Source organism: Loxodonta africana, chromosome 16, assembly GCF_030014295.1.
Source record: "Loxodonta africana isolate mLoxAfr1 chromosome 16, mLoxAfr1.hap2, whole genome shotgun sequence".
Taxonomy (NCBI): domain Eukaryota; kingdom Metazoa; phylum Chordata; class Mammalia; order Proboscidea; family Elephantidae; genus Loxodonta; species Loxodonta africana.
In genome coordinates this window covers 9,798,439-9,826,131 of record NC_087357.1, presented here as the reverse complement: position 1 = coordinate 9,826,131, position 27,693 = coordinate 9,798,439, and the positions used below count along the sequence as shown (strand labels likewise).

Genomic DNA, 27,693 nt, shown 5'->3' with positions numbered 1-27,693 from the left:
GATAGACACGCTAGGCAGGAAAAATTAGATATTTTGTCTTATCAAATAAATGGTCTTAAAAATATTACTACTTAGTGCTAACGAAGTCACAATGAGACTCTATAAAACTGTCAGAGCATAAATGTATATAACAGTCTTGAAAAAATAATTCATATATTAAAAAAGGCCTAAAATATCTATCCACCACCTGTCTGTCAGTTTGTTGTACTGTGGTGGCTTGCGTGTTGGTGTTATGCTAGAAGCTATGTTACTGGTATGTCAAATATCAGCAGGGTCACCCAGGGTGGACAGATTTTAGTGGTGCTTCCTAAGACAGACTAGGAAGAAAGGCCAGGTGATCTACTTGCAAAAATCAGCCAACGAAAACCCTGTGGGGATTTCAACAGAATACTGTCTGACACAGTGGCGGAAGATGAGTGCTCCTGGTTGGAAAGCACTCAAACACACAGTGGCCACAATGGACTTGAGCATACCAACAACAATTATGAAAATGGCGCAGGACCCAGTAACATTTTGTTCTGTTGTACATATGTTGCCATAGTCAGACCTGACCTAATGGCCACTGACAACAAAATATTTATAGCATTTGTTTTTACACAATATTTTTGCTCTTAGGAATCTCTTCTAAGAGAATAATTAGGTTCAAAACTTATCTGTGTAGACATTCCTAACAGAGCTGCTTATAATAGGAAAAATAGAGAAATCCAACATGCCCACTAACTGGCAAGTAGTTGCAAAATTAATCCATTAAATGTCATTAAAATAACATTTTAAAGGGTTTTTAATGCCATGGTAAATGGAAATGATTTAAAAGCAAAAAAAGTAGTATATAAAACCACGTACATAGACAATGATATTAATTGTTAAAATGTGCATGTAATTAAAAATACAGAAAAATTCTTAGAAAATATAACAATGATTAGCAGTGAAAAATTTTATCTGTTTGTGTTTTTCTACTCTGTCATATAGGGTTGCTATGAGTCAGAATTGACTCGATGGCACTGGGTTTTTGTGTTTTTCATTTGCTTATTTATACTTTCCTTTTTTAATCCCCCTCCAATTTCCTACTGTGAAATGACATCAAGTTCATGGTCACAGCAAATGAACTGTTACTTCCAAAAGCAACAAGAGAATGACATGATAGACACAAAGTATCTCATACACTGTATCTAATACAATACAGTGTTTGGTTCTCGGAAGCTCAAGAGGTGGTAAAATTCTTCTAAATAATACTGAAAATGAAATATGGCAAGGAGGAATAACTGTCATTATTCCTTGGGTGACCATTTGTCCTGGATTGCTTGGAATGGTCTGCTTTATGTCTGTTGTCCAGCCATTAATTATTAATAGTACCCCTGCCATTCTCCAAAGTGTCATGGCTCAGATAATAAGTTGCATGCTCACCCTAACAATTATTAATATAAAAAATTATAGTAATCAGAATTTATTACACCCTTACTTTATAACCAAGGACTGTACTACCTGCATCACCTGGATTATCTCATTTAACCATCTGAGTAGCTCAGTGATTATCTCCGGTTTATAGAAGCACTGGGATGTTGAGCATCTTGCTCAAATCCCCACATTAGCAAGTAGCAGAGCCTGGACTTGTACTGCAATCTCTCAGATTAGTAGCTGAAGACGTACCTGGGCCTGTCTGAACACAGGGTTGGTGGGCAGAGGTCTGGCAGGGACGCTGGGGACACGTGGAGCCTGGTGGAGGGGCGGGAGCACTCGCTGAGGTGAACTGGGCTGAGGGACATCAACAGCTTTGAGGGGTCTGCTGATGTCCACGTTCTGGCATGGTGGCAATCTTCTGGGATTGTCCTATAAGGTCAAAGAAAAGCAAGCCATGCTATGATGAGGTTTCAAAGATATCAGTAATTCTTTAAGGAAAAAACTGTGCTAATAATGATCTTTTATAGCTGAAGGGGAGCCCTGGTGATGCAGTGGTTAAGAGCTTGGCTGCTAACCAAAAGGTTGGCAGTTGGAATCCAGCAGCTAGCTGCACCTTGGAAACCCTATGGGGCAGTTTTACTCTGTCCTATAAGGTCTCTATGAGTTGGAATCAACTCGACAGCAACAGCTTTTTATATAGCTGAAGGTGGGGGTGGAGTAAGAAGAGAAAGGCAGCAAGGATGTACAGGAGAGGGAATCTACTATTACTTATTTAAACTTCAGAATTCTCCCAGAATCTCCCTCCTCCTTTTAAAACTAGATTTTTTAAAAGCTGATTTAATTAATTAACAAATAGGCTCCAGGTACCTTCGGAAAGTGCCAACCAGTGTTAAGATGCAGACCCAGAGCTTAACAAAATTACAAAGAAGTTGTGAAAACACACGTAGCTTAAAGTGTCAAGGGGCTCAGGGAGAACGGAAGACATTCCCGGGAGGGGGAGAGGCAGGACTTCAGAAAACCAGGGCTGGAGCTGGGGGCTGCAGACCCGCACTCTCATGTGGTTTCCTTGTGTTTAGAGACGTGGATTAGACACCTGCAGCCTGGACCCTGGACCCATGCCCAACCTCCGCTCTCCCTTCTTCTCTTCCTTTCCCTCTTTTTAAAACCTGCTTTATTGAGGTGCAACTGACATACAGTTAACTGCCCATATTTAAAGTGGGCAATTTGGTAAATTTTGACATGTCTATGCCCATGAGATCATCGCTGTAACCAAACTAATGAACGTGCCCATCACCCCAAAAAGCTTCCTTGTAATCCCTCCTTCCTCTCCCCACCCCTGCCTCCCAGGCAGCCACTGATCGGCTTTCTGTTACTATGTATCACCTGGCATTTTCCAGAATTTTAAATAAATGTGATGACAGCATACGTACTCTCTTTGTCTGGCTTCTTTTTCTCGGTCCAATTATTTTGAGATTCATCCATGATGTTGGGTTTTGGGCTACTGCAAATAAAGTTGCTCCTGCTTATGGTTACTGATTTGGGGACAAAGAATCATGGGCTCCTTCCTTGAGTCTAACCCTCTATACTTTTTAGATCAAGGGAGATAAAAAAAAGTTTATTGACTACTGAATATGCGATAATTTTTTTCCAATCAGTTGTCATTTCTTGACATCAACCTTGTTTACTGCTGTAATTTGGAGATTAGAGTGCTAAAGAGACCATGGCTCGCAATGCACCCCATACTGGGCCAGGGGACACTGGCTCCCTGCCAGGATCTAGTGGAGCGTCTTGGATTTCTATGGGCTTCCGATTATCAGTATCCTCACGAGCCTCTGCAGACTGGGGGCTTTGGCTAACCCTCCTCAGGCTTGCACTGGAAAGCCTGTGCCTCCGGCCGGTGTCCTATCCCCACGCCTGTTTAACACTCACCTTAGGTGTGCTGGAAGGTGGTGGCTTCCTCATCAGGCCTTTGCTGAGGTGGGTGAGGTGAGCCCGTGTGGGCTGGGGGCCGCCGCAGGCCCGGGAAGCTCGCACACACCTGCAACGTAACCCCACACATGCTAATTTGTTCACAGTAACACTCGAGACACAATTTACTTATTTTTAACTCAGTGTGGTAAATGTGCCAAGGAAAAATTATCTAGCTCTGTCACAAGATTAAAAATATTGATTTTTCTCCCCAAAGCCTCAAGTCTGTTAAATTAGCTCTTGCAATGCAGAGAGATGGAGCTGTGTGACACCGGGGATGTTTTGTATGACAGCCATTTAAACAGTAATGTCTCCAAATATACCTGGATCAAAAGCCATCCCACCAGACGACAGTATGTTAACGTCTCACGTCACTTAAAAACGACTAATGTGAGAGCAGAAGAAAATAGAGCCGGGTAGTTAATCAAAACCCTGCTTATTTACGGAAAAAGCAGCCAATCGCCTGAAGGGAGAGCAAAGGAGGGGCCGGCCTGGCAGAGATTAAAAAAGAAACCGCCCCCACCCCTCTCAAACTAGTTTTGCTCTCCAGAAACCCTGACCCCTTTCTGGCTAAGGATGTGGCTTGTCATCCCATTGTTTCACTGCCATTTCTTGAAACACTGGTGACCAGAAGGGTACCTTAGTTTCTCAATAGTGTTCTTTTTATTTGTAAACAGCAGCTGTATCAAGGTCTTCCTTTTGAGATACACCACGAATCCCGCTGCAAGAAGACACAGGGTGGCCACCAGGAGTCCTACAGTGAGGCTTTGGTTATCTGAAAGAAAACAGTCAAAACGAAACAAAACTCACGTCACGAGGCACTTCTAATGAAAGGTGTGCGACATCCAATCGTGGCATTTACGGCAAAGCAAAGTTGGAAGGAACAAGCAGAGGTGAAGGGAGTAAAACCCCGAGTGATGTGACCATAAGTAAGTCTTACTTCAAGGTCAAGTCTGAGGCTCAACCTACGCTGCCGTCATTCCTTTCTGACAATGCTGGCACTTACTGGACAGGAATATGGTCTGGTCGGTGGACCCGCAGCCCTGAAGATATGGACAACCCTTCCCAGTGTGACACCAGCAATGGTGCCACAGGACATCTCATCAGAATTAAAGCAGTCCTAACGCTAGTGTCCTCCCCCTCATCTCACATACGCTCTCCTGCCCCCAGGCTCCTTCTGTCTCTCATTCTCACCATCTATGTGTCAGTCTGTCCTACTGTGGTAGACTGTGTGTTGCTGTGATGCTGGAAGCCAGGCCACCGGTATTTCAAATACCAGCAGGGTCACCCATGGTGGACAGATTTCAGCAGAGCTTCCAGACTAAGACAGACTAGGAGGAAAGGCCTGGTTCTCTACTTCTGAAAAATGAGCCAGTGAAAACCCCATGGATTACAACAGAATACTGTCCGACAGAGTGCTGGAAGATGAGCCCCCTGGGCTGGAAAACGAAAAAAAAAAAACCAAACCCGTTGCCGTTGAGTCAATTCCAACTCACTGGGCCCCTATAGACAGAGTAGAACTGCCCCACAGAGTTTCCAAGGAGCACCTGGTGGATTCGAACTGCCAACCTTTTGATTAGCAGCTATGGTTCTTAACCACTACACAACCAGGGTTTCCCCAGGTTGGAAGGCAACTCAAAATACACAGCGGCTGCAACAAGGACTGGAGCGTACCCATGACTGTGAAGGGGCCCTGGTGGCGCAGTGGTTAAGAGCTCGGTTGCTAACCTAAAGGTCAGTCCTCTGAATCCACCAGTTGCTCCTTGGAAACCCTGTGGGGCAGTTCTACTCTGTCCTATGGGGTCACCATGAGTCGGAACTGACTTGATGGCAATGGGTTGGTTTGTTTGTTTTTTTACAAGCAAGAAGACGACGCAGAACCGGGCAACATTTCTTTCTGTTATATGTGGGGTCGCCATGAGTTGGAGCTGCCTCAACAGCAGCTAACAACCCTAAAATCTCTCCGGCCCTCGTCACAGATGTGCCACCCCCGGCTCCTTCCTTCCCTCATTCGGTCTCTCATCGGGGTCCCCTTTATCCTTGTTGGATTGTTTCAGATCCAGATTTTATTTCTGGACATTGTCAAATTAGATCGCATAAAATAAAAAGGAAAAGGAAAACTCATAGCTGAAATGAAATCCTCACAGATTTTCTTTGTTTTGTTACGTTACAAACTTAACAAGACAACTCTTGGGGCAGACCCTTTTTAATGAGAATGCTGTTTATTTTCTCTACGAACACATCAGCTTTCCTGGGACTTGGTCCCATTTTATCTAGTACCTTCGAAAGAAATCCCTCAAGGGTGTGGAAAGGAAAGGACATCACACCTGTCGGGTTGGTTTCTGGCTGCAGTGTGGTCAAAGGGTAGCTGGGGGGATGTTGAGTGTTAGGATTTAGAGAAGGCTCATTTGGGATTTCAACTGGGGAGTGAATCCTTGAGAGCAGGGGTTCATCCTATGTTTCCCCTCCAGCAGCAACTGGGGTGTACTTCTTACAGTTGGGTGCAGCAGTTCTTTCAGGTCATTGCTGGTGATGACCATGGATGTGGCTTGTCATTGAGGCTGTCCCCAACCCTGACCCTGAACAGGATGGCCAGTGGGCTGCAGATCAGAGTGGTGGCTACTCCTACTTGGTGAAGGAGCTTCACACCTCCCTGTGCCTGGACTTCGTTCTCCTGACAGGTCCCACCAGGGATGCATCTCAGCCTAAGTAGGACAATCACCGTATGACGGTCTGTATTTACTTGTTATTGCTACTGGGAAGCACCACTCTGGTTTCCTGGCCAAGATGTCAATCTTCTCAGAGAGTTGGCAGCAGTCATTGGGGTCTGGAGAGAGTTCTGTCGACTCCTAACAAAGCCAGTTAAAAAATGAGCAGTCATAGCCTCGATCCGTAATTTCTAGTTCCTTATTAGTGGGTTTAAGATGAATCAGTCTGCAAAAGATCAATTTCTCCAACTGAACATTTACCAGGCCCCCAAACTGAACCTGTCACCCCCACCACGTTTCCCCCTCGGGGTTGCCTGTGTCCATCAGTGGCAGCTCTGACCACTGAACTACCTGAGCCAGTACCCTGGGCAGGGTGGTGGCTGCCTTCCCTACCTCTCCATGTCCAGTGCAAGCACCCTGTCCTAGAGCTTGCCTCCTGTAGCCCTCCCTTGGCTGCACAGCCAGGAACTTCTACTCAGAACATACTTCTACTCTTCCCCTTTGCATCTTAACAGACACATCCAATCCCCTGCGGAAACCTTCCTGAGGGCTCCCTGCGTGCCCGAGCCTGTGGGGCTGCCTGCCTATCCCCCTACCTGAGCACTCAGCACACTGGACTGTACTTGCTGGATGTCTCCAGGACCTGGAGGAGCAGCTGGCGCGTTGCAGACGCCGGAGAAGCTCTTGTTTAATGAATGACCGGGCCACTGTCAGGCCACTGGACTTGGTCCTGCCCGACAGAGCTGTTGGCCACATTGCTTATACCTCTCTTTGTGTGTGTGTGGGGTGAGAGATGCTTTGCTGTTAGGTGCCGCTGAGTCGGTTCTGACTCATAGCGACCCTGTGTACGACAGACTAAAACCCTGCCTGGTCCTGTGCCACCCTCACCATCGTTGCTAGGCTTGAGCCCACTGTTGCAGCTACTGCGTCAGTCCATCTCGTCAATGCTCTTCCTCTTCTCCACTGACCCTCGACCTTGGCAAGCATGATGTCCTTCTCCAGAGACTGGTCCATCCTGATGACGTGTCCAAAGTATGTGAGACAAAGTCTCCCCACCTTGCTTTTAATGAGCATTCTTGCTGTACTTCTTCCAAGACAGATTTGTTCACTCTCCTGGCAGCCCATGGCATATTCAATATTCTTTGCCAACACCATAACTCAAAGACATCAATTCTTCTTTGGTATTCCTTATTTACTGTCCAGCTTTCACATGCATATGAGACAACTGAAGACACCATGGCTTGGTTCAGGCACACCTTAGATCTCAAAGTGACATCTTTGCTTTTGTAACATTTTCAAGAGGTCTTTTGCAGCAGATTTGCCCAATACAATGAATCCTTTGATTTCTTGACTGCTGCCTCCATGGCTGTTGATTGTGGATCCAAGTAAAATGAAATCCTTGACAACTTCAATCTTTTCTCCATTTATCATCATGTTGCTTATTGGTCCAGCTGTGAGAATTTTTGTTTTCTTTATGTTGAGGTATAATCCATACTGACGGCTGTGATCTTTGATCTTCATCAGTAAATGCTTCAAGTCCTCTTTACTTTCAGTAAACAAGGTTGTGTCATCTGCATAACGCAGGTTGTTAATGAGTCTTCCTCCAATCCTGATGATGCATTCTTCTTCGTATAGTTCAGCTTCTCAGATTTGCTCAGCATACAGACTGAATAAGTATGGTGAAAGCATACAACCCTGCCGCACACCTTTACTTATTCTAAATCATGCAGTATTCCCTTGTTCTGTTCGAACGACTGCTTCTCGGTCTAGGTACAGGTTCCCCATGAGCACAGTTAAGTCTTTGGGAAGTCCCATTCTTCACAATGTTATCCATAATTTGTTATGATCCACACATTCAAATGCCTTTGCATAGTCAATAAAACACAAGTAAACATTTTTCTGGTATTCTATGTTTTCAGCCAGGATCTGTCTGACATCAGCAACCATATCCCTCATTCCAAGGTGCTTAGAATGTACTTGCTTTTACAAAATGATGGCAACTGTGGATGGGATTAGACTCTTGCTTCTAGTTTTTAATATTCTTACTTGGTACAATTAAGAGCTGCTGACTCTGTGGATTCCCCAACTGTCTGGAGCCCCCCAAACCTGAGAACAACTGGTCACGTATGTCCACATCAAAGAGAGCCCCAGATGTGCGACCCCTCTCCTGCCATGTTCTTCAGCCCCTCCAAATGCCACCACGTCTATTTGAGTGGAGGGCGGGAGGGAGGGCAGGGCCAGACAGACAAAAAAACAAGCCCTGTTATTTTATTCAATAACAAGCTAAGGCTGAGTAAGAACATGAAGCTGTAGCAGGAGGTGCGTCATCAGGGCCGAGATGGCAGGAGGTATCCTACGCATGAAGAGATGCTCGACACAAGGAGGGGATTGCTGGTCTTTCTCAACCTGCCACAGGGTTGGCCCCACAGAGAGGGGGACCCAGAGTCCTCTGAGCAGCGGTGTGGAAGCACACCCTATTCCCACAGAACGGTGACCAGGACTGGCCACCCTCCTGCATGTTGTGTACTGATGTGCTGCAGGCTGGCCTTCGTGCCCAGCCCTCGCTCACACCTGCCCTGCCTGAGACCAGTGTTGGGTTTGTTGCCATGGAAATGGTAGGGAAGCCATAGAATCAGGCCTGCCAGTGCAGCAGGACTTGGGGACATGATTTCCATGGCAGCAGCACTGGCCACTGTCTCAGTGTCACAGGCCTCAGCTGCGCTCCCCGTGAGTCCCGCCGGCTCTGGCTTCCGGCTGTAGCGTGCCGGCTCTGTGCATTGTTCGTCTTCCTTCTTTGGCCTTAAAAGGGACCCTGGTCAGACTTGCCTCTTCACTGCCTGAAGAGAGCTCAGGGAAAAGAGCACTGTACTCGGATACCATTCTAAAGGTCCCCCGGGAGAGAGGAGCTCTGGGAGACTAGCATGGGTGGTGTTAAGGGTGTCTTGGGAGACAGGCAGCTTGTGTCTCAATCTTAGCTGTGTGACTTGGGGTGAGTTTCTTAGCATCCCAGAACCTCAGGCTCTTTACACCTAGAGAATGAATAACACTACCTACTTCAGAGCTGCATACGGGTTAAATGAGATAATGCATGTAAAATGCTTAGCATGGCACCTGCACTTAATAATTAATAAGTGGAAGTGGTTGCTATGACTACCACCACCGCCACTACTATTACTACCCTCACCACCACCATCACTACCACCACTGTCATCCCTACCACTGCTGATACTACCGCTGCCACTACCACTGCCACTATCACTACTACTACCCCCCCACCACCATTACTACCACCGCCCCTACTACTATTACTACCACCGCCCCTACTACTATTACTACCACCACCCCTACTACTATTACTACCACCACCCCACCACCACTGTCATCCCTACCACTGCTGATACTACCACTGCCACTACTATCACTAGTACTTCCGCCACTGCCACTGCTATTACTACCCGCCCACCACTATTACTAGCACTACCGCCACTGCAATTACTACCATCACTACTACTACCGCCATCACTACCAGTACTGATACTACCACTGCCACTACTAGTGTAACTATCACTAGTACTACCACCACCTCTACTACTATTACTACCACTACCGCCACTATTACTAGCACTGCTGCCACTACTATTACTACCATCACCACCACCATCACTACTACTACTGTCATTCCTACCACTACCGATACTACCGCCGCCACTACTACTGAAACTATCACTAGTCCACCACAAGTACCAGCCCTACTACTACTGTCATCATTACCACTACTACTCCTACCACTAAACTTCTACTATACCTATCGCTGGTACCACCATCACTACCACCGTTACTACTACCACCACCACTATTCCTATCATCACCACCTTCACTGCTACTACTGCTCCCACTGGCATCACCGCCACTACTCCTCCTCCTCCTCCTACCACGACCATCCCCACCACTATTACTACCACTGCTACCATCACAACCGCCACTACTACTACCACCACTGCCACTACTACTGCTATGACTTTTATTCAGAGATGAAGTTCATACCCACAGAGCAGTTTGCTGGTGGAATGCCCTTAGCTAAGGAAGCGTCACAGGGTAAATTGGCAAACTCAGTTGCTCCGTCAAAGCAGAGAGCAAGGTGCTTCCAAAGGGTCAGGTAAGAACAGGAGAGAGTCTGGAGGCTGGGTGAGGCCCAGGCTGTGTCAGCCCCACCGTGGGGTCCCCACCAGGGCTCGCTTCCTCCCACCCTGGTACCCACTGCCCCCAGGAGCTCCAAGCCCCCTCCTGGGGATGTGCTGCAGGGCCGGGCAGTGTCCTCACTGACCTGCTTGTCGGACAGGGCCACTGTCTGTGCTTCCTCCGAAGCCAAACTTGTCGCAGAAGGGGGGGGCCCAGTGGGCCTCACAGTGGCAGTTCTTTCTGTTGTTGCAAACCTTCCGAGGGGGCAGGAGGACACCAAGAGGGTGGGGGGTTAGAGCATACCTCCACTGAGGTCCTTAAGCCAGCACCCGGGCCCACCCAGCACCCATATGCCCAGCCTCAGAAATGCCACCACGAAAATCACCCCAATGCACAGCAGTACTGGGGGCCAGAGCCTGAGGCTGTCACGGCCCCACGGCCTGCCTGCTAGTCGATGTCCCGAGAAGTATGGAGACTTCTGGGGCTCATCCACTTCTTCCCCCAGCCCATCTCCTTGTCTGTCTTCTTAAATACAGGGAACGCTCACCATCTGACCTAATGACAAACATCTACTCATCTTCAAGGCCTAGCTACAGTTTCTCTCCAAAGCTGTTTCTACATTCCCTCCTAAGAACTGGCCAATCGCCTTCCTTGGGAAGTTTTCCCTAACAATCTCCATAAATATCTATTTAGGACCCCTGTGAAATCCGTGGTCTCATGAGATAATGGTTATTTAAACTTCGGCTGGCCAGCTATGTCAGAGGTAGACACATTATATCCTCAGAGACTGCTGAACTTGCTGTGTGCTCTAGTTAAAACAGCTGACTGGATGGTCATGTTAAGTAAGTCCCATGTGAAATACGCTAAACGGGATGATAAAAATCAAAGGGCTAACTCTAATGTAAGCTAGTGGAGATGCATTAAAATGTGTGTGGGAATGCTGGGTGGAGACTGGCCAGCTGAAGATAACACTTCTCAGCAGTGAGGCGGACCTTGTTTCAGGGGTGAGGACTCACAAAAGAGGACGGTTTCTGACGTGGAGAGAAAGGGGTGCCTGGAGGGGCTGGAGGACGGCGAGTTCCACCCTTGGTGGGCCCTGAACCAGGACCCTATCTAGGAGATCTGAGAATTCATGGAGAGGCCAGGGAGCTCCAGGGATACCAGTGGCGGCTGTGTGCCAGTCTGTGCCCGGCCATTGTACTTGTTGCTGTTATATATGTAATTTACCCAACTAGTACATGAGCCAATGACACTGAACAGGAAAACAAGATGATATTGTTTCTACGAAAATTAGGTCGAATACTTTGGGAACACTGGATCAGGCAAGTCACTAAAGAGAATTCCTGACAAATTAGGAGTGGGCGGGCCAACACAAATGACTAGGAAGAGTTACAAAAGCCAAGAAGGATTCCGTGCTCAGACTGCTTTTGAACGTCTAAGCTTTCCTTCCACTTAAAGAAACAGAAATTGCGGAGGGTGCATTTTGGGCAGTTTATGTAAAGAAGTCCATTCAGAAATACAGGCAGCAGACCAATCTCAAAGGTCTCAAGCCTGCATCAGAAGATAGGGGCCGCATGTACATTCACCTCCTTCAAGGTATGATGAAAGGACTGGAGTCTGTGTGTCTTATTTGTGATGATTCTCTGCTTTCACTAACTTTTCTGATGAACCATCCACCTGCACCGATGGCTTCAAAGAAGAAGGCTGACAGTCAAGGTGGCAGGTGATAAGTAGGAAAGTACTTTCCTATGAAGCTGAAATGAAGCAGGATTAACTACCATGGGGCAGAGCCTATGCCAAATCTGAGCGTCTTGCCTGTTTCCTTCAAAATGGTGTCCCTAATATACCAGCCCCTAGGACTCATCATGGTGGGGTGGGGCGTACGGCACTGTCCTGCCCACACTGCATTGTGCAGTTTCCCACTAGTGCCCTTTTTGTGCCTTGGCAGAGAGATCACTGTCTTAACGCAGCTGGGAATGCTGCTAGTGACGCTGGTCTCATTAGCAAGGTACTGTGGCCAAGCCATGGCCAGCTGCTCCAACTACCTGGGAAAACATGGCCTTTCCTTTTTCCTTATGTGGATGAGCTTCCAGAGATAATGGAAAGTAAGGATTCTGGGGCCCTATACCCAGCAAATCTGCTACCCAGTCATACGACCTTGGACCTTTGTTTCTCCACCAGTAAAGCAGACCGTCTCTTACAGCCATTGCAAAGAATGCAACAATCCAGTGAGGATCCAAAAAGAGCCAAGTGCACAGTTGTCAATCCCGTTGAAGGCGGCACTGCCATCCTTTCTGGTTAGGGCACAAAACAACTTTATGAACCCCTCATCGTTCTAGGTTAGAGTCATTGGTGAGGGTCTGCAAGTTTTACAAATAGCACTTGGAGCTTGATTTCTGTAGCAAAGGCTTCAGAGAAACAAATGAACCACGAGCGTGGCTAATCAAGATTAATATGATTCCATTGGAAATAATTAAGCCCATCAGGAAAAATAAAGTATGTTTTAAAAATTAGAGTCTTCCCCAAAGGTTCTCTGAACTAAAATAACAGTTTTCTTTAGTTGAAGCCCATTGTATATGATTTCAAACACATGTGGTCGGTGCGGCCCGCCTTTGTTTGAATTCCCTTTGGAAGCATTTTCAGTCTGGCCACGCATTCTGACAGCGGGCCGCAGAGAGAGATGGCTCTGTTCGAAATGCTGATGGGAAACTCATCGTAAGGGAAAGTTAGTTTTAAAATAATTACTTTGAAAATGACAGAATTTTTTTTTTTTTAAATCACAGAAGGTTAATTTAAAAGACAATTACTCCTCAATCCGATTTTCTTTGTTAAATAAAAATCACTTTTCTTATGCAATGTAAAGGTCTAAGAAAAGTAATATCTTTAGAAAAAAATATTGAGGAGACGCCAGCTGCTCTATTTAAAAAAAAGATTATGGATCACAAAAACCTTTACAAATGAGTAATTTCTTGCTTCGCTTGTGACGGACGGGCGGGAAAAGGCAGCTCCGCATACTCACCCCTCTGCCGTGGCACTGGGCCACGCATTCATGGACACCAAAGACACTGACATTTTGACATCGGCGGTTGAGGCAGATCTGCAGAGTGAGGAAAACAGAGCAAACCTCTCGGTGCTTCTGTGATCACAAACACATGCCTGTATCTAAAAAGGAGGAAGTGAGTAGAGCTTGGGGAGGACTCCATATTCTCCCATTTAATGGGGATGCGACAGAATGATGCATGTCCTGTTAGGCTCATTCACGGCCCTTCCCAACGCCTGACTCCAATCTCAGCATGTTTCAGGGCTTAGCTCAGTGGTGCACATAACCGCATTCTTTTATACTTCCTGGCATTTTTTAATGGTTCTAGTCAACCCTGAAATTATCATCAATGATTTATTTCCATGATTTTTGTTTAGTGCTTGCAATGAAATGTACATATGGCAGCATTTCTTCTCTATTAAAAGATACAGCCACTGCCCATCTGTCAGTCTGTCGTACGGTGGTAGTTCGCGTGTTGCTATGATGGTAGAAGCTATAAAATAAAAATATATATTAAAAAAATTTTTTTAAATTTTATAGCCACTGGAATTTCAAATGCCAGTGGGATCAGTCAAGGTAGACAGGTTTCAGTGGAGCGTCCAGACTAAGACAGACTAGGAAGAAAGACCTGGCAATCTACTTCCCAAAAGTAGCCAACGAAACCCTTATGGATCACAACAGAATTCTGTCTGATACAGTGCTGGGAGATAAGCTCCCTAGGCCGGAAAGATCATGAGGATGGTGCAGGCAGGACTGGGCAATGTTTTGTTGTTTATAATAAGGTCACCATGAGTCAAAGTCTCTTGATAACAACTAACAACAACAACAAAAGATATAAAAGAGGGCAAGCTGGGCTAGTCCTTATGGTGGGACCTGTGCTGACTCAGGGACTCCAGGAATTCAGGGTCCAAGAATCTCTTAAGGGAAATATTGAAATACAGGAACTTTTTCAAAATACCGATTCACCAGTGATGTCATCGACACCACAAACCATCAGCGGAATTAGTTGCAGAGACAGACAGACAGCTTCCTCGTAGGATCAGGGCTCTGCGCGCAGAGGCGGTCATTCGCTAAATGACACTGTGCTGGCTGAAAGCGTTCCACCTCCTTTCAAAGGAACATAATATACTCCAGACTCAGGGGATCAGGCTCCTCATCTCCCACGAGATGTTACAAATTAAGAGAGTCAAAGGAAGAAAAAAGCCTAGTTTTTAGAATGTAGAGGCACCTGAATCAAGTAGACCCTCCCTAGGGTAAGTTCACCATCTGATGCTCCCCCGCCTCCCTGCCCCAGTTCCTATACAGGAAGATTAACACCCTTTAAAAAAGAGTGTGGTCTCAGCAGCCCTAAAGGAGCCCTGGTGGTGCAATGGTTAAGCACTCGCTGCTAACCAAAAGGTCAGCGGTTCGAACCCAGCCAGTGACTCTATGGGAGAAAGACCTGGCAATCTGCTCCCACGAAGATCACAGCCTAGGAAACCCTATGAGGCAGTTCTTCTCTGTCCCATCGGGTCGCTATGAGTGGGAATTGTTTGAAGGCACCCAACAACAATAAGCAGCGGTCCTGAGGGCCCAGGGGATCCCTGGCCAAGGGGACTGTCACATTCCGGCAGGTAAGAGATGGCCACGATGGTCATGAGCACAGTAGGCCCCTGTCAGAATCACAGGCCACAAATGCTGCCATTTTCTTGAGCTCACAGCAGGGCTAACCATGGCCCTCAAAGGACTGGAGCTCTGCTGAGAGGAGATCAAAGGACACTGAATCCCACCCACACGTGGAGCAAAACTCTCTGATAAACTGAGTCCTTGGAACTTTGGTGTTCAGGTGACCCTGGCCTGGGCCGCTCAGACCACAGTTTAAGAAATGGGTGTTGTTCTAATGTCAAGTCCAGAATGTAAGTGAGCGTGGTTATAGGAGACATGGAGGATACAGAGCATTTTTCATGTACGGCCCCATTTCCTCATGGAAAAGCATGGGTGCCCAGGGTGGGGTGGGGGTGGGTGCAGGGAACTCCTGCCACAGGCTCTGCTGAGGGAAGCTGACTGGTATCTGTGCTTCCTCTGCAATCCCTGTGTTGGCGAATGACTTCCTGGTCATTCTTAAAATGGGGTCCTAGGAAAAGCACGAGGGGCTGATTCATCTTCTTTCCCAAAACATTTTATTGCCAAAACTACCCACTACCATCAGGTCAATTCCAACTCACAGTGACCCTACAGGACAAAGTAGGGCTGCCCCATAGGTTTTCCAAGGCTGTAATCTTTAAGGGGGCCCTGGTGCTGCGGTGCTTAAGAGCTTAGCTGCTGACCGAAAGGTTGGCAGTTCAAATCCACCAAAAACCCTATGGGGCAGTTCTACTCTGTCTTATAGAGTTGGTATGAGTCGAGATCGACTTGACAGCAATGTTTTTTTTTTTTGTTTAATCTTTATGGGAGCAGACTGCCACATCTTTCTCCCAGGGAGCGGCTGGTGGGTTCAAAGTGCCCACCTTTTGAAACGAAAACCTTTTGGTTTTTTCCAAAGCTGAGTGCTTAACCACTGTGCCCCCTGTGCTCCGTTTATTAACTTACTATTATTTAGTCAGGTCTGAAAGTTTTGTGAAAAATAATCAAGTTGGCAGGATGTGAAAATCTGAGTTCGCTTCTTTTTTAAGATTTTATTTCTACAGTTCAAAATATCTTAGTCTACTTTTCCAAAGACTTTTTTTTTTTTTTTTGGTTTAAGCTTATCCCACCCTTTCCCTCTCCTGTTCTTCTCCCTATGGGGTCTCTGAAAATACACTTGACTTCCCAATCTGTCCAGGTGAGAACAAGCCCCCAAGAACTCTGTGCCAAAAAGCAAGGCCACCGTTCCAAAAACAATACACTAGGCTACTGCCATCACTCCAAAGTAATTTCCTGGCTGGAAGCTGACACCGGAGTGCAGAACTGACTTATTAGTGTTAAAAGGCAGAGAAGGCAAGCCCGGCTTTCCCAAATCTGCGTCTTAGCGGTTAGATCAGGATGCAGGATCCACTGACTTTCCCTTCTAGGTGCCACGAACTGGATCTGAGAGACAACGTCGCAAAGAATAAGTGGATCCGGGAAGACCAAGACACCTGAGAGCCCAGTCCTTGAACAGCACGTTTCTCAGCAGGCTCCCTTCCAGACTTACACCCATGATGCAAGCAAACCTCTGGCTCTTACTTTTGCATCTGCACATTTTGTGCCAGCTAGCACAAGCCCTGGGTCCGGCATGTCATCTCCCAAGTACACGTGGGTCCCACGGCACAGAATGCGGCCTCCTTCCTGCAGTGGGATATTGGTCTCTATGGAAACGGCATTGGTACCAATGACAGGTCGGCTGGCACCTCCTTGGCACTGGATTTTTCCACACTTAGCATCTCTGGAAGGGCAAGAACAAACAGTCCTCAAAGAGGAAGGGTTTGGAACCATCCCTAAGCTCGGGGGGGGGGGGGGGCAGACACCAAGAGGCGATGTCACCAGAAGGTACAGGTTCCATACCTCATCTCGCACTTGGCAAAGGAGCTTTTGGAATCTTTGCCACAGTTGCCGTAGGGGTCACCTGCAGAGTTGACTCTCTCAAAGCAGATCCCGGGGGCAGGTTTAGCACCTGGAACAGAAGCAAAGCAACCCTCTCAGCTCCACAAGTGTGTTTAATATTTTTCTTTGGACGGTCTGGACTCTTGGGTTAAGGAGATGTGTTCTGGGTCCAGGGAAGCCAAGCCTGGCGTCAGGGCTGACTCATGCTGTGAACTGGCCGGTGGAAGCCTAGAGTGTCAACAGCTAGCGGCCTCTCTTGGCTCAGCTCGCAGCAAAGCAAGCGTGTCAGGGCTCCCTCATTCTTAGGTCTCCTCTGGGGTCCATCGCATATGAAGCCTCTTGGGAGGTGAGGCCTGGTTGCGGGACCAGACCCAACCCAGCTCTGAAAGAAGTCAGCTGGCTGGCTGCCGCAGAGGGGGAGGCTGCTTCCTTTAACAACATCCCACACAATTCTGGTGAGAAAATGCAAACTAAAGCAGTCTCCAAAGAGGAAGAATGACTAGTGGACTAACGGGGGCAGCAATGAGAGAGAAAGAGGTAGGGAGAGAGAGAGAGAGGGAGGGAGCGAGGGAGGGAAGGAGGGAGAGAGGGAGGGAGAGAGAGGGAGGGAGGAAGAGAGGGAGGGGGAGAGAGAGAGTAAGGGAGGGAGAGAGGGAGGGAAGAAGAGAGGGAGGGAGGGAGAGAGGGAGAGGGAGGGAGGGAGGGAAGAAGAGAGGGAGGGAGGGAGAGAGGGAGGGGGAGAGAGAGAGTAAGGGAGGGAGAGAGGGAGGGAGGGAGAGAGGGAGGGAAGAAGAGAGGGAGAGGGAGGGAGGGAGGGAGAGAGGGAGGGGGAGAGAGAGAGTAAGGGAGGGAGAAAGGGAGGGAGGGAGAGAGGGAGGGAGGAAGAGAGGGGGGAGAGAGAGAGTAAGGGAGGGAGAGAGGGAGGGAAGAAGAGAGGGAGGGAGGGAGAGAGGGAGGGAGGAAGAGAGGGAGGGAGGGAGAGAGGGAGGGAGGAAGAGAGGGAGGGAGGGAGAGAGGGAGGGAGGGAGAGAGGGAGGGAGGGAGAGAGGGAGGGAGGGAGAGAGGGAGGGAGGGAGAGAGGGAGGGAGGGAGAGAGGGAGAGGGAGAGAGGGAGAGGGAGAGAGGGAGGGAGGGAGAGAGGGAGGGAGGAAGAGAGGGAGGGAGGGAGGGAGATGGAGGGAAAGAGGGAGGGAGGGAGGGAGGGGGAAGGAAGGTGGTGGGGGAAAGAGAGGGAGAGAACACACAAGTGAGCAATGCAGGGATCTTGCAAAACATGTTCAGTTCCATAAAGTTCCCCAGAAGAGTGAGCAATGGCTTCAAGGAATGCTTGTTTTTGCAAGGCAGAGATTATTCTTGCAGGCACAAAACGTGATAGTCATTTTGCACCAAATGACAGGCTACAGCACAGAGGGATGGGGTGACAGAGAGGGCAGGAAACGGCTACCTACAGCACATCTTCCAGCCAGAGAGAGAAAACATCACTGGGAGTGCACTGCCCAAACTTTGGAAAGCTCTCGACTCCCCCAGAGCACAGTGATTTTGGCTGAATACTCTATAGGAAAGTTGGGAAAACGGTGAATAAACCGTACCCTGCGGTGTGACCTTGGCCTACCTTCTTACCCCACTGGTGTCTTCTTTGGATGCTTCCTGTCATATCACTTCCGGATGCCAGGATGCCAACTTCCCAGAGCCCAGCTCTGCCCCCGCCCTTCTCTGCTCCCCATAATGCACTTACTTAAGACACCAGTCTGTTGATGAGCAAGGCTTCCCTCCTCCCAAGAAACACGGTGTGCTTGTTACTAAAACATCCATCTTTCCTTAACCTGTGCCTGACTCCTCACCATCAGCTACTAGCAGACATGATAAGCATCTCATTGCAAAAACAGATAAACCAAACCAAAAAATACCTTCCAACACTTGAGATCGGTAATGGGCTCAGCCACTGACCTTCAATGCATTAAGCCACCCCAGCTCCAGCCCCCCTTTTTCCTATTTATTTTTTTAAACCATTTCAGAGATTCTTCCTGCAGTCTCCTTTGTAAGGGGCATGACCCCAAACTGGACACAATCTGTACCATGGTGAAAGCCGATGCCGCCAGCTCTTAGCGTCACGTTCCACTTTCATCCTGGATTCAGACCTTCTGTCTTTACAATGTGTTTACACCACTGGCATATTCAGCTTCTGCTTACTATGGACCCCTTTCTTCCATACTCTGCACTGCTACTCTTTTTCACCCACTTTTTTATTGGAGGGGTGAGGGATGGGGAGAGTGACCTTCAGTTTAAAACCTGTACTTCGGACTTAAGTTAATTCTGTTTGATGGTACTTCTATCAAAGTACTTGGATTCAATTGATCAAAGCCATATTGAAAAACTGGAATCTAGAATACTAACACAACTCAACAGTTGTTTGTGTATTTGCATGAACCTTGCATATTTCTTGTTTGCCTGTCTGGCTTTGTCTCTCATCCTTCCATCCATTTATTCGCCCTTCCATCTAATCTTCCTTCTTTACTCCCTTCCATCCACTCACTCACCCACTCTTTCATCCACCCACCTATCCATCCATCCATCTACCCACTCAACCACTCAACTACCCATCCATCCATGTATCCACCCACCCACCCATCCATCCATGTATCCATCCATCCATCCATGTATCCACCCATCCATCCATCCACCCATCCAGTGTGTTGCAGACTTCTATCACATAAAAACCACACATTTATTGAGAATTTATATCTGCCAGGCACTGGGGGTATAGTGCTGGCCAAACTGGACAAACCTCCTGCTGGCTTGCGAATTGCAAGGAAAAACAAACCTGAGTAAATGCCTCTGAAGTCCAGTGGCAGTGAGTGCTATAAAGGAGAACACGGAGCAAGGGGGCCAAGGGGGCTGCTGGTGTAGGCAGGCTTGTCAGGGGAAGCCTCTTGGAGAAGGGGCCTCCAGCAGAGTGCCGAACCTCAATCCACTTATTCCTTATAGCGATCCTACGAGGTAGGTCTCATTTTCCATTTTGTAGACAAGAAAACTGGAACTTAGGAGGGTAAGTATGTTGCTTAAAGTCACATAGCTATTAAGGGTAGGACTGAGTGTGAAGCTGGGACTGGCCCCCTGGTTCTCCAATGTTTATGGAGTCCTCACACATGCTGTACCTGCACTGGGCCTCAGGAACAGACAGCAGAATATGACAGGGCCCTGCACTGCACTTGCGGCCGAGCGGGGCAGCAGTCAGGTGCACTGGCCATTCTTGGACCATGGGGTAACAGGTAAGAGACACAAGACTTGTCAACACGCAGCCCAAGTGATGCCAGGTTCACATGGATCTGTGACACACTGAAGGGCTTATAAAACAAGGCAGAAAATGGCTTTGTTCTTTCTTTCCCTACTCCAAAAGATCAGGACAATGGACATCCTAGTAGCTTCTACTGGATGCTAGGTTCCCTGAACTGGGTGGGCAGAATTGATGCTGCTTTGCCACTAAAAATGAGACAATTCTGACACTTTATAGATTTAGTCACCCTTACTATTACAAAGCAATTTACTCCCTGGGAAATGAGGCTACCTTAAAAAACAAAACAAAACAAAACCCTGCAGCAGCAACTCAAACATGGTAATTGATGAATGTGTTTTCTTTACACCCATTGAACCCATTGCCTTTGAATTGATTCTGACTCACAGTGACCTTACAGGACAGATGAGAACTGCCCCATTGGGTTTCCAAGGCTGTGGTCTTTATGGAAGCAGATTGCCACATCTTTTTCTTGTGGAGGGGCTGGTGGATTCAAATCACTGACCTTTTGGTTGGCAGCTGAGCACTTTAACCTCACTGAACCCCCAGGGCTCCTCTGTTTTCTTTATGGGGAGCTTTAAAGAGAGGTTTCTGTGCAGTCTCGGGCATGTGAGCTTGCAAACAGCTCAGAGGAAGCGATGGGCGGTGGAAGCAAGGTCGGATGGGGTGTGCAGGCAGGAGGGTGAGAACCAAGGGGAGAAGGGGGGGGAGGGAGGAGGCAGGGGAGGACAGACGGACTTCCATGGGGACTTTAAACAAACACACTTAGCAGCAAAGTGGAACCCTGCCATTAGGGAACACTAACACCAAATAACGGGCCTAAAGCTAGGATGGGGAATCACACAAAGGAATAGAAACAGCATTTAAGCAACTACGGAAGCATCTTGGAAGAGGAAAAAAAGCACCAGCAACACAAACCCAGAACACACGGGGCCCTCCGGGTCAGGATGTGTGTGGAATTTTGATGCCCCAAATGCCAAGACAGCGGCGTGGCTTAGGAGGCCAGGTGTGTATGTAAGGGGCAGCAGAAACGACCTGTCAAATCACAGAACCCAAACCAAACCCCCTGCCGTTGAGTCAGTTCCAACTCACAGGAACCCTACAGGGCAGAGTAGAACTGACCCACAGGTTTCCAAGGCTGGAGTCTTTACGGAAGCAGAATGCCACATCTCTCTCCTGCAGAGTGGCTGGTGGGTTCCAACTGCTGACCCTTCTGTTAGCAGCTGAGTGCTTATCCACTGCGCCACCAGGGCTTCTTGTAAAATTATTAGGGGTTATAAAACAGATTTAGGAGTCTCTCGGTGGTGTAAACAGTTAAGTGCTTGACTACTAGCCAAGACGACTGAAAGGTTGAAAGCTCGAGTCCACCCAGAGACACCTCAGAAGAGAGGACTGGCAATCTACTTCTGAAAATCAGCCATTGGAAACCTATGGAGCACAGTTCTGCTCTGACACACGTGGGGTCGCCATGAGTCAGGGTCCACTCGACAGCAACTAGTTTAAGGGTCAAAAAAAGACATTTTACTTCCTGGAAAAAGAAATAGCCTCAAGTTTAGACAAAACAAGTCACCTTACAAAGCAGGGAAACCAAAAAGGCGGACCAGTACTGAGCTCTGGAGTAGAAGCTGCAACTGTGTTAAAGAAAATAAACTCACAGGCTTGGGACAGCTGACTGGAAACAATGGAGAAGGCCCCTAGCAAAGTGCCACAATGCTCCATGTGGCTTTTGTCAGCTCTTGTCTGGCATTCACCTTAGAGACAGAATGGCCAAAAAAAGTGTAAATGACTTGTGTCCACTTGTAAGATATTGAAAATGCAAAGTTGCTGCACTTGAAAAATTCCACATTGTCCTAGACTAAACCAAAAGCAAAGAAGTTTCCTGAATAAACTAAATGCTGTGAAGGTCAGAGAAGCAGGGGCAGGGGTCTGGGGACCATGGTTTCAGGGGACATCTAAGTCAACCGGCAAAATAAAATCTATTAAGAAAACATTCTGCATCCCACTTTGATGAGTGGTGTCTGGGGTCTTAAACGCTAGCAAGCAGCCATCTAAGATGCATCAATGAGTCTCAACCCACCTGGATCAAAGGAGAATGAAGAACACCAAGGACACAAGGTGATTACAAGCCCAAGAGACAGAAAGGGCCACATAAACCAGAGACTGCATCATCCTGAGATCAGAAGAACTAGATGGTGCCCGGCTACAACCGATGACTGCCCTGACAGGCAACACAACAGAGAACCCCTGAGGGAGCAGGAGAACAGTGGGATGCAGACCCCAAATTCTCATAAAAAGATCAGACTTAATGGTCTAACTGAGACTAGAGGGACCCCGGCGGTCATGGTCCCCAAACCTTCTGTTGGCCCAGGACAGGAACCATTCCTGAAGCCAACTCGTCAGACATGGATTAGACTGGACAATGGGTTGGAGAGAGATGCTGATGAGGAGTGAGCTACTTGCATCAGGTAGACCCTTGAGACTATGCTGGCATCTCCTGTCTAGAGGGGAGATGAGAGGGTAGAGGGGGTCAGAAACTGGCAAAATGGTCATGAAAAGAGAGACTGGGAGGAGGGAGTGGGCTGTCTCATTGCGGAGTATGTAGTAAGGTATATATAAGTTTTTGTGTGAGAGACTGACTTGATTTGTAAACTTGCACTTAAAGCACAATAAAAATTATTAAAAAAAATTCTACGTTGTCTAGTGGAAAAAAAAATAACAGGTTTCTTGTCACTACTGTATTACATCAACTTAAAGCCTTTGAACTCTTAGCCATGAAACACTTAGATGTTCTGTCACGATCAAAAGTTAATATTTGGTCTTCCAGAGGGAATTTCAACATCATACTGCACGTTATAATGATTTAGGAAGCAATGGATCTGAATACCAATTTTACTGTCAGAGTGATTATCAGCTGTGTCTATCATTTTAGTTTGGGAGTTCCTGGTGTCATCCTTTCTTTTGAAAGACACGATGGCATCTTGCAGGACGCCCACAATTCACTTGCTCTCATCTGTTCCTTAAAACGACTCCATCATGCAAATGTACTTCTCTGATTTAGTCAAGTCAGCTCCTCCCTCCTCTGTCACTAATTTCCCCAACTCCTGTCACCAATATCCATGGAGAAAGGTATTTTTATAAAACACCTGGAGGCGTCTTCTCCTTGTATTTCACCTTCTCTCTTCCCCCATCAATCTTTGCATTTATCAGAAAATAAAGCCTAAATGAACAAACTTTAGCATATCCCTCTCATACCCAAAGAGAGACTTTTCTGATTCCTAAGCAATACGACGCTTGGTGAAAATATCTTCTCTTCCCATTGGCTGCTACCACAGCTACAGGTGATTAGCAAATGCAATGCCCAGGTGGATCACAATAAACCAAACTCACTTAAACCAGCCTTGCAGATAAGCACAGAATACTTACCAGCCCATAAACACTGCCTGGCCAGCTCACACCGCAGGAATCAAGCGGCACCAGATTCTGGTGAGTGATAAATGAGATAAAACTCGAATGTATTTCAGAACTTCCCTGATGTAAATTGTTTCTGGCTCCAGGCACATCGTTATCCGTAAGACTGATTTCCAGATAACATTTTCAGTAACCAACTGATAAACAACGTTGGCAAAAGTAAATGTGCTGCCTGAAGAAAAATATCCAGCTGTATTTCAGAAGGAGTAAAGGGTCACATCACATTGACAGAAAATCTTTGTGGACTTTAAGACTAAACTGGACAAAGAGAGCAAAAGGCAAGTTACGCCGTTTGAACTGCAGGTAACGTTTACGTGTTTGACGTGGACAGAGAAAGCCTTGAGATCAATATTTATGGGAGAAGAGCAGCGAGGGGGGAAATGTTATGCTCCTAGCCAACAAGCACATCGGCAACAACAACAATTAGCAAAACAAACTAACCAAAACCCCAAAAGGTACTCTAACAGCATGTTATGTTGTGACTTAGGAGTTGCAGGCATATGTTTTGAATTTTCCAACATTTTATTTGTAGAGAGATTTGGAAGCCGGATCATCGTATTGAAATATAATGCTGGAATGAGAAAGGCTTGTTTCAGGAGGGAGTAGTTAGCTGGAAGGAAGAGCTTCATCCGGTCACCGTTTGGGCAGCCAGCTCTGCGTAATGAGTCAACACCATCCTGGATGTAACCGGAGAATCCTGGATGACTCAACGACTTGGTCAGGTCACCAGGGTGTGAATGGCATGGGCCAGCCGGGCAAGAACTCAGTGACGCCCAGTGCTTCCAGGAGGCCTGAAATGACCCCCAAGCAAACGTGGTCCAGGTCCCAGAGCATCTGCTGATGGACGGGGAAATTAAATACTGCAAATGCACCGCTGATCCTACGTTTTCCTTTCTAACATCATGAGTAGCTAGTATGAACCAACCACTGTAACAAAGCATCCCAAAGCTCTCAACCCGGTGGTGCATCTGGCCAGTACCGGCCCAGGACCTCCAGGGGCCTGGGCGAGGAAGTTACCTCTGCCCCTGGGACTGGATCTGTCTGGGCCTAATGCTTCCTGTGAGGACAAACGATGGGGTCGCTTCCTGACTCTGACTCCAGGTCTAGGAGGAGGGCCCGGGGCCTACAGGGAGGATGTCGCTCGGGCAGAATTAGGGCAGAATCAGTGTTGTAAAAACCATTGTTGTTAGTTGCCGTCAAGCTGATTCTGACTCCTGGTGACCCCATGTGTGCGGAGAACTGCTCCATAGGGTTTTCAATGGCTGGGACCTTTGGGGAGCAGATCGCCAGGCCTGTCTTCCAAGGTGCCTATAGGTGGGTTCAAACCACCAACATTTCAGCCAGTAGTTGAGTGCTTAACTGTTTGTGCCACATAGGGATTCCTATCATATAAATAGCTGGAGTCGACAAATATTCAATGAGCAAGGGAATGGGTGGTAGGTGAGGACCTACACTCGCCAAGGCACTGCCCAAGCTCCAGCCAAACAGATCCCCCTGCCATCGTCTGGATTGCCCCAGGTTCTTGGGTGCCTTGGCTCATGCTATTCTATATACTGGAAATACTTTCCCCCCTCCCCTCGGCTAGTGACTACTGTATGAAGGTCCTAGAGCCTCTGTAACAAGGTACCATAAGCCAGGTGGTTTAATACGACAGAGATTTATTGTCTCACGCTTCTGGGGGCCAAAAGTCTGAAATTAAGGTATCAGCAGACCATGTCCCTCTGAAGGTTTCCTTGCTCTCTCAGCTTCAGCTGGTTCCTAGCAATGCGTCGCTGGTAGCTGCATCACTCCAGTCTCTGCCTCTATCTTCACGGGACCATCTTCCTTCCATGTCTCTGCCTCTTCTCTTTTAATAAAGACACCACTCAGATGGGATTAGGACCCACCCTACTCCAATCCGACCTCAGGTTAACAGATAACACCTTTAAAGGCCCTATTTCCAAATAAGGTCTCATTTGAATTTACCAGAGATGAGAACATCAACATATCTTTTGGGGGATAAAATTCAACCCATTACCAAGTGCGCTAGGGTCTCCTCATCTGTGAAGCCTTCCTGGTGGCAGCCCTCCTCCACTCACCAAGTTGAGCCCCATCTCCTCTGCACCCCCATAATCCTCTCACAGCCATCACTACAAATCCCAAGGATTCCGGTATCTTGTGCCCTAGTGTCCAAGCTTCTTGAGAGCACAGGCTGTGTCTTATTTATAGAGTTGATATTTACTAAGCACCATGCCTCCAGTGTGGTACTGCGTGAATTACATTCTACAGACAAAGGCTATGTTAGAGGATAATAATCTATTCATTCATACCACTATCCCCATTTTACAGATGAGGCACAGTGAGGTTGGGTAACTTGCCTAAGGCTACCCTGCTAGTAGGTGGTCTGTTCAGTGCCTGTGGAAGTCAGCGTAACGGCCCCCAAAGATGTCCACATTATATATCCCTGGAACCTGTGAAGGTTACCTGACGTGGCAAAAGGGACTTTGTGGATATGATTAAGTTAAAGATCTGGAGAGGGGAGATTAGGCTGGGTTATCTGGGCAGCCCCAGTGTCATCACGTGTATCCATGTAAGAGAGACACAGGAGAGACCCAGTCAGAAAGAGAGATCTGGAGATACCACACAGCTGGCTTTGAAAACGGAGAGGGGACACGAGCCAAGGAACGCGGGAGGATCCGAGGAATTAGAAAAGGCAAGGAAACGGATTTTCCTGGAGCCTCCAGAAGGAACACAGCCCTGCCGATACTTGATTTTGGACTTCTGACCTCTGGAACTCTAAGTGAATAAATCTGTCCTGTTTCAAGCCACTGAGTCTGTGGCAGTTTGTGACAACAACCCGAGGAGCCTCATGCAGCACCCTAAGTGGGACAGGCAGGTGGCCGCATGGCGTGGAGGGGAAGGAGCCAGTGTGTTTGCAGAGGGGCCTTTCCCACCTGCTCTGTACAGCCCCCACACAGAGGGCCGCAGCCGTCTCTGGCATGCCATGCTCGCTCACTCCCTGAGGAAGCCTGTGTGGTGACTCGAAGTACTAAGGCGGGGTTGACAGAGGTAGGCTGAAACCTGGGGAATTGGGAGCCCTGAGGTGGTGCCCCACATCTGGGGCCGCCTCTGCCTCTCCAGGAACTCTGAGCCTGGGGTGAGGTCCTCTTCATCACACACCCTTGGTACACCGCTTGCAGGGAAAGTCCTCCCCATTATTGGGGTGATGGTGATTAGCAGGCAGAGGAAGGGGCTCAAACTAGTCTTCCAGGGAAGATGAGGCAGCTCCCTGGACGGCCAGGTCTTGGCTGCACCTCAGTCCCAAGAAGCAGGGAGCTGCCCATTGCTCTCATTCTAAAGAGCTCAGCCTGTGAGTCCGGCTGTCTGTTTGTCTCGCTCTCTCTGGTGAAGGACTGGTCAGAGGTAATAAAACCAGCCTTGGCCACCACAAGCCACGGGTGTGCGGCTGGCTGAGTCACACGGCAGCAGGGCTCAGAGAGAGTACAGACTTCCATTGAGCTCACTTTGGAAATCGTGCCAGACGTGACCAGACAACAGGGCATGGAAGGGCACCCTCCGTCCCAATGCTTAGCACGCTGTGTATGCTGGGGCCACAGAACGCCCCGGAAGGGAGCATCCTCATGTCCCTGTAACTCAAGAAGGGAAGCCTGCCGACTCTGGAGCAGGCTGGGCTGAGGACTGCCTCCAGGGATGCTTTAGCCATGAAGGCTTGGCCTTCAGCAGTAGCCTCTGTCCCAAAGTGACCTTACTTGGCTAAAAGGAATCTGAAGTCGCTAAAACACATAGAGTTTATACAACCATGGGGCTTATGTATTCTGAGTGCTTGCTCTGTCACCATGAGGCAGCCATCCAACATGAGACATGAGACCCCACCTTAGCCTGGAGGGCCTCACCCAGGGCTGGCCTCTGGTCAGGGTCCAGAGACGCAGCAGCATGTCCCAGAAACTGCAGGCCCCCATTTCCACCTGCACGAGTGCACCCATGAAGGCACTGGCCAGAAATGAGAATTCCTCAAACGTTACACAGAGACTCCATCAGCCCCACGTCATGGCATCCAGGCTGTGCTTTCTTCCACCCCAGGAAGCTCCAAGTTCCCAGGA

General features: G+C 48.0%; 1 protein-coding gene and 1 pseudogene across 2 annotated transcripts in view; one reads left to right on the top strand and one right to left on the bottom strand.

The window, feature by feature from the left end:
• ADAM12 (ADAM metallopeptidase domain 12) overlaps nt 1-27,693 on the bottom strand; it is a 377,170-nt gene that overhangs the window by 30,958 nt on the left and 318,519 nt on the right. For both annotated transcript variants that reach the window (XM_064269188.1, XM_064269189.1), the window contains exons 15-21: nt 16,795-16,903; nt 16,477-16,675; nt 13,273-13,350; nt 10,399-10,507; nt 4,006-4,141; nt 3,328-3,436; nt 1,648-1,827 (exon numbers count right to left, since the gene is read on the bottom strand). In XM_064269188.1, the coding sequence (XP_064125258.1) occupies nt 1,648-1,827; nt 3,328-3,436; nt 4,006-4,141; nt 10,399-10,507; nt 13,273-13,350; nt 16,477-16,675; nt 16,795-16,903 (920 nt within the window). The remainder of the gene's footprint in view (nt 1-1,647; nt 1,828-3,327; nt 3,437-4,005; nt 4,142-10,398; nt 10,508-13,272; nt 13,351-16,476; nt 16,676-16,794; nt 16,904-27,693) is intronic.
• LOC135227876 (uncharacterized) lies at nt 8,739-10,207 on the top strand (annotated as a pseudogene).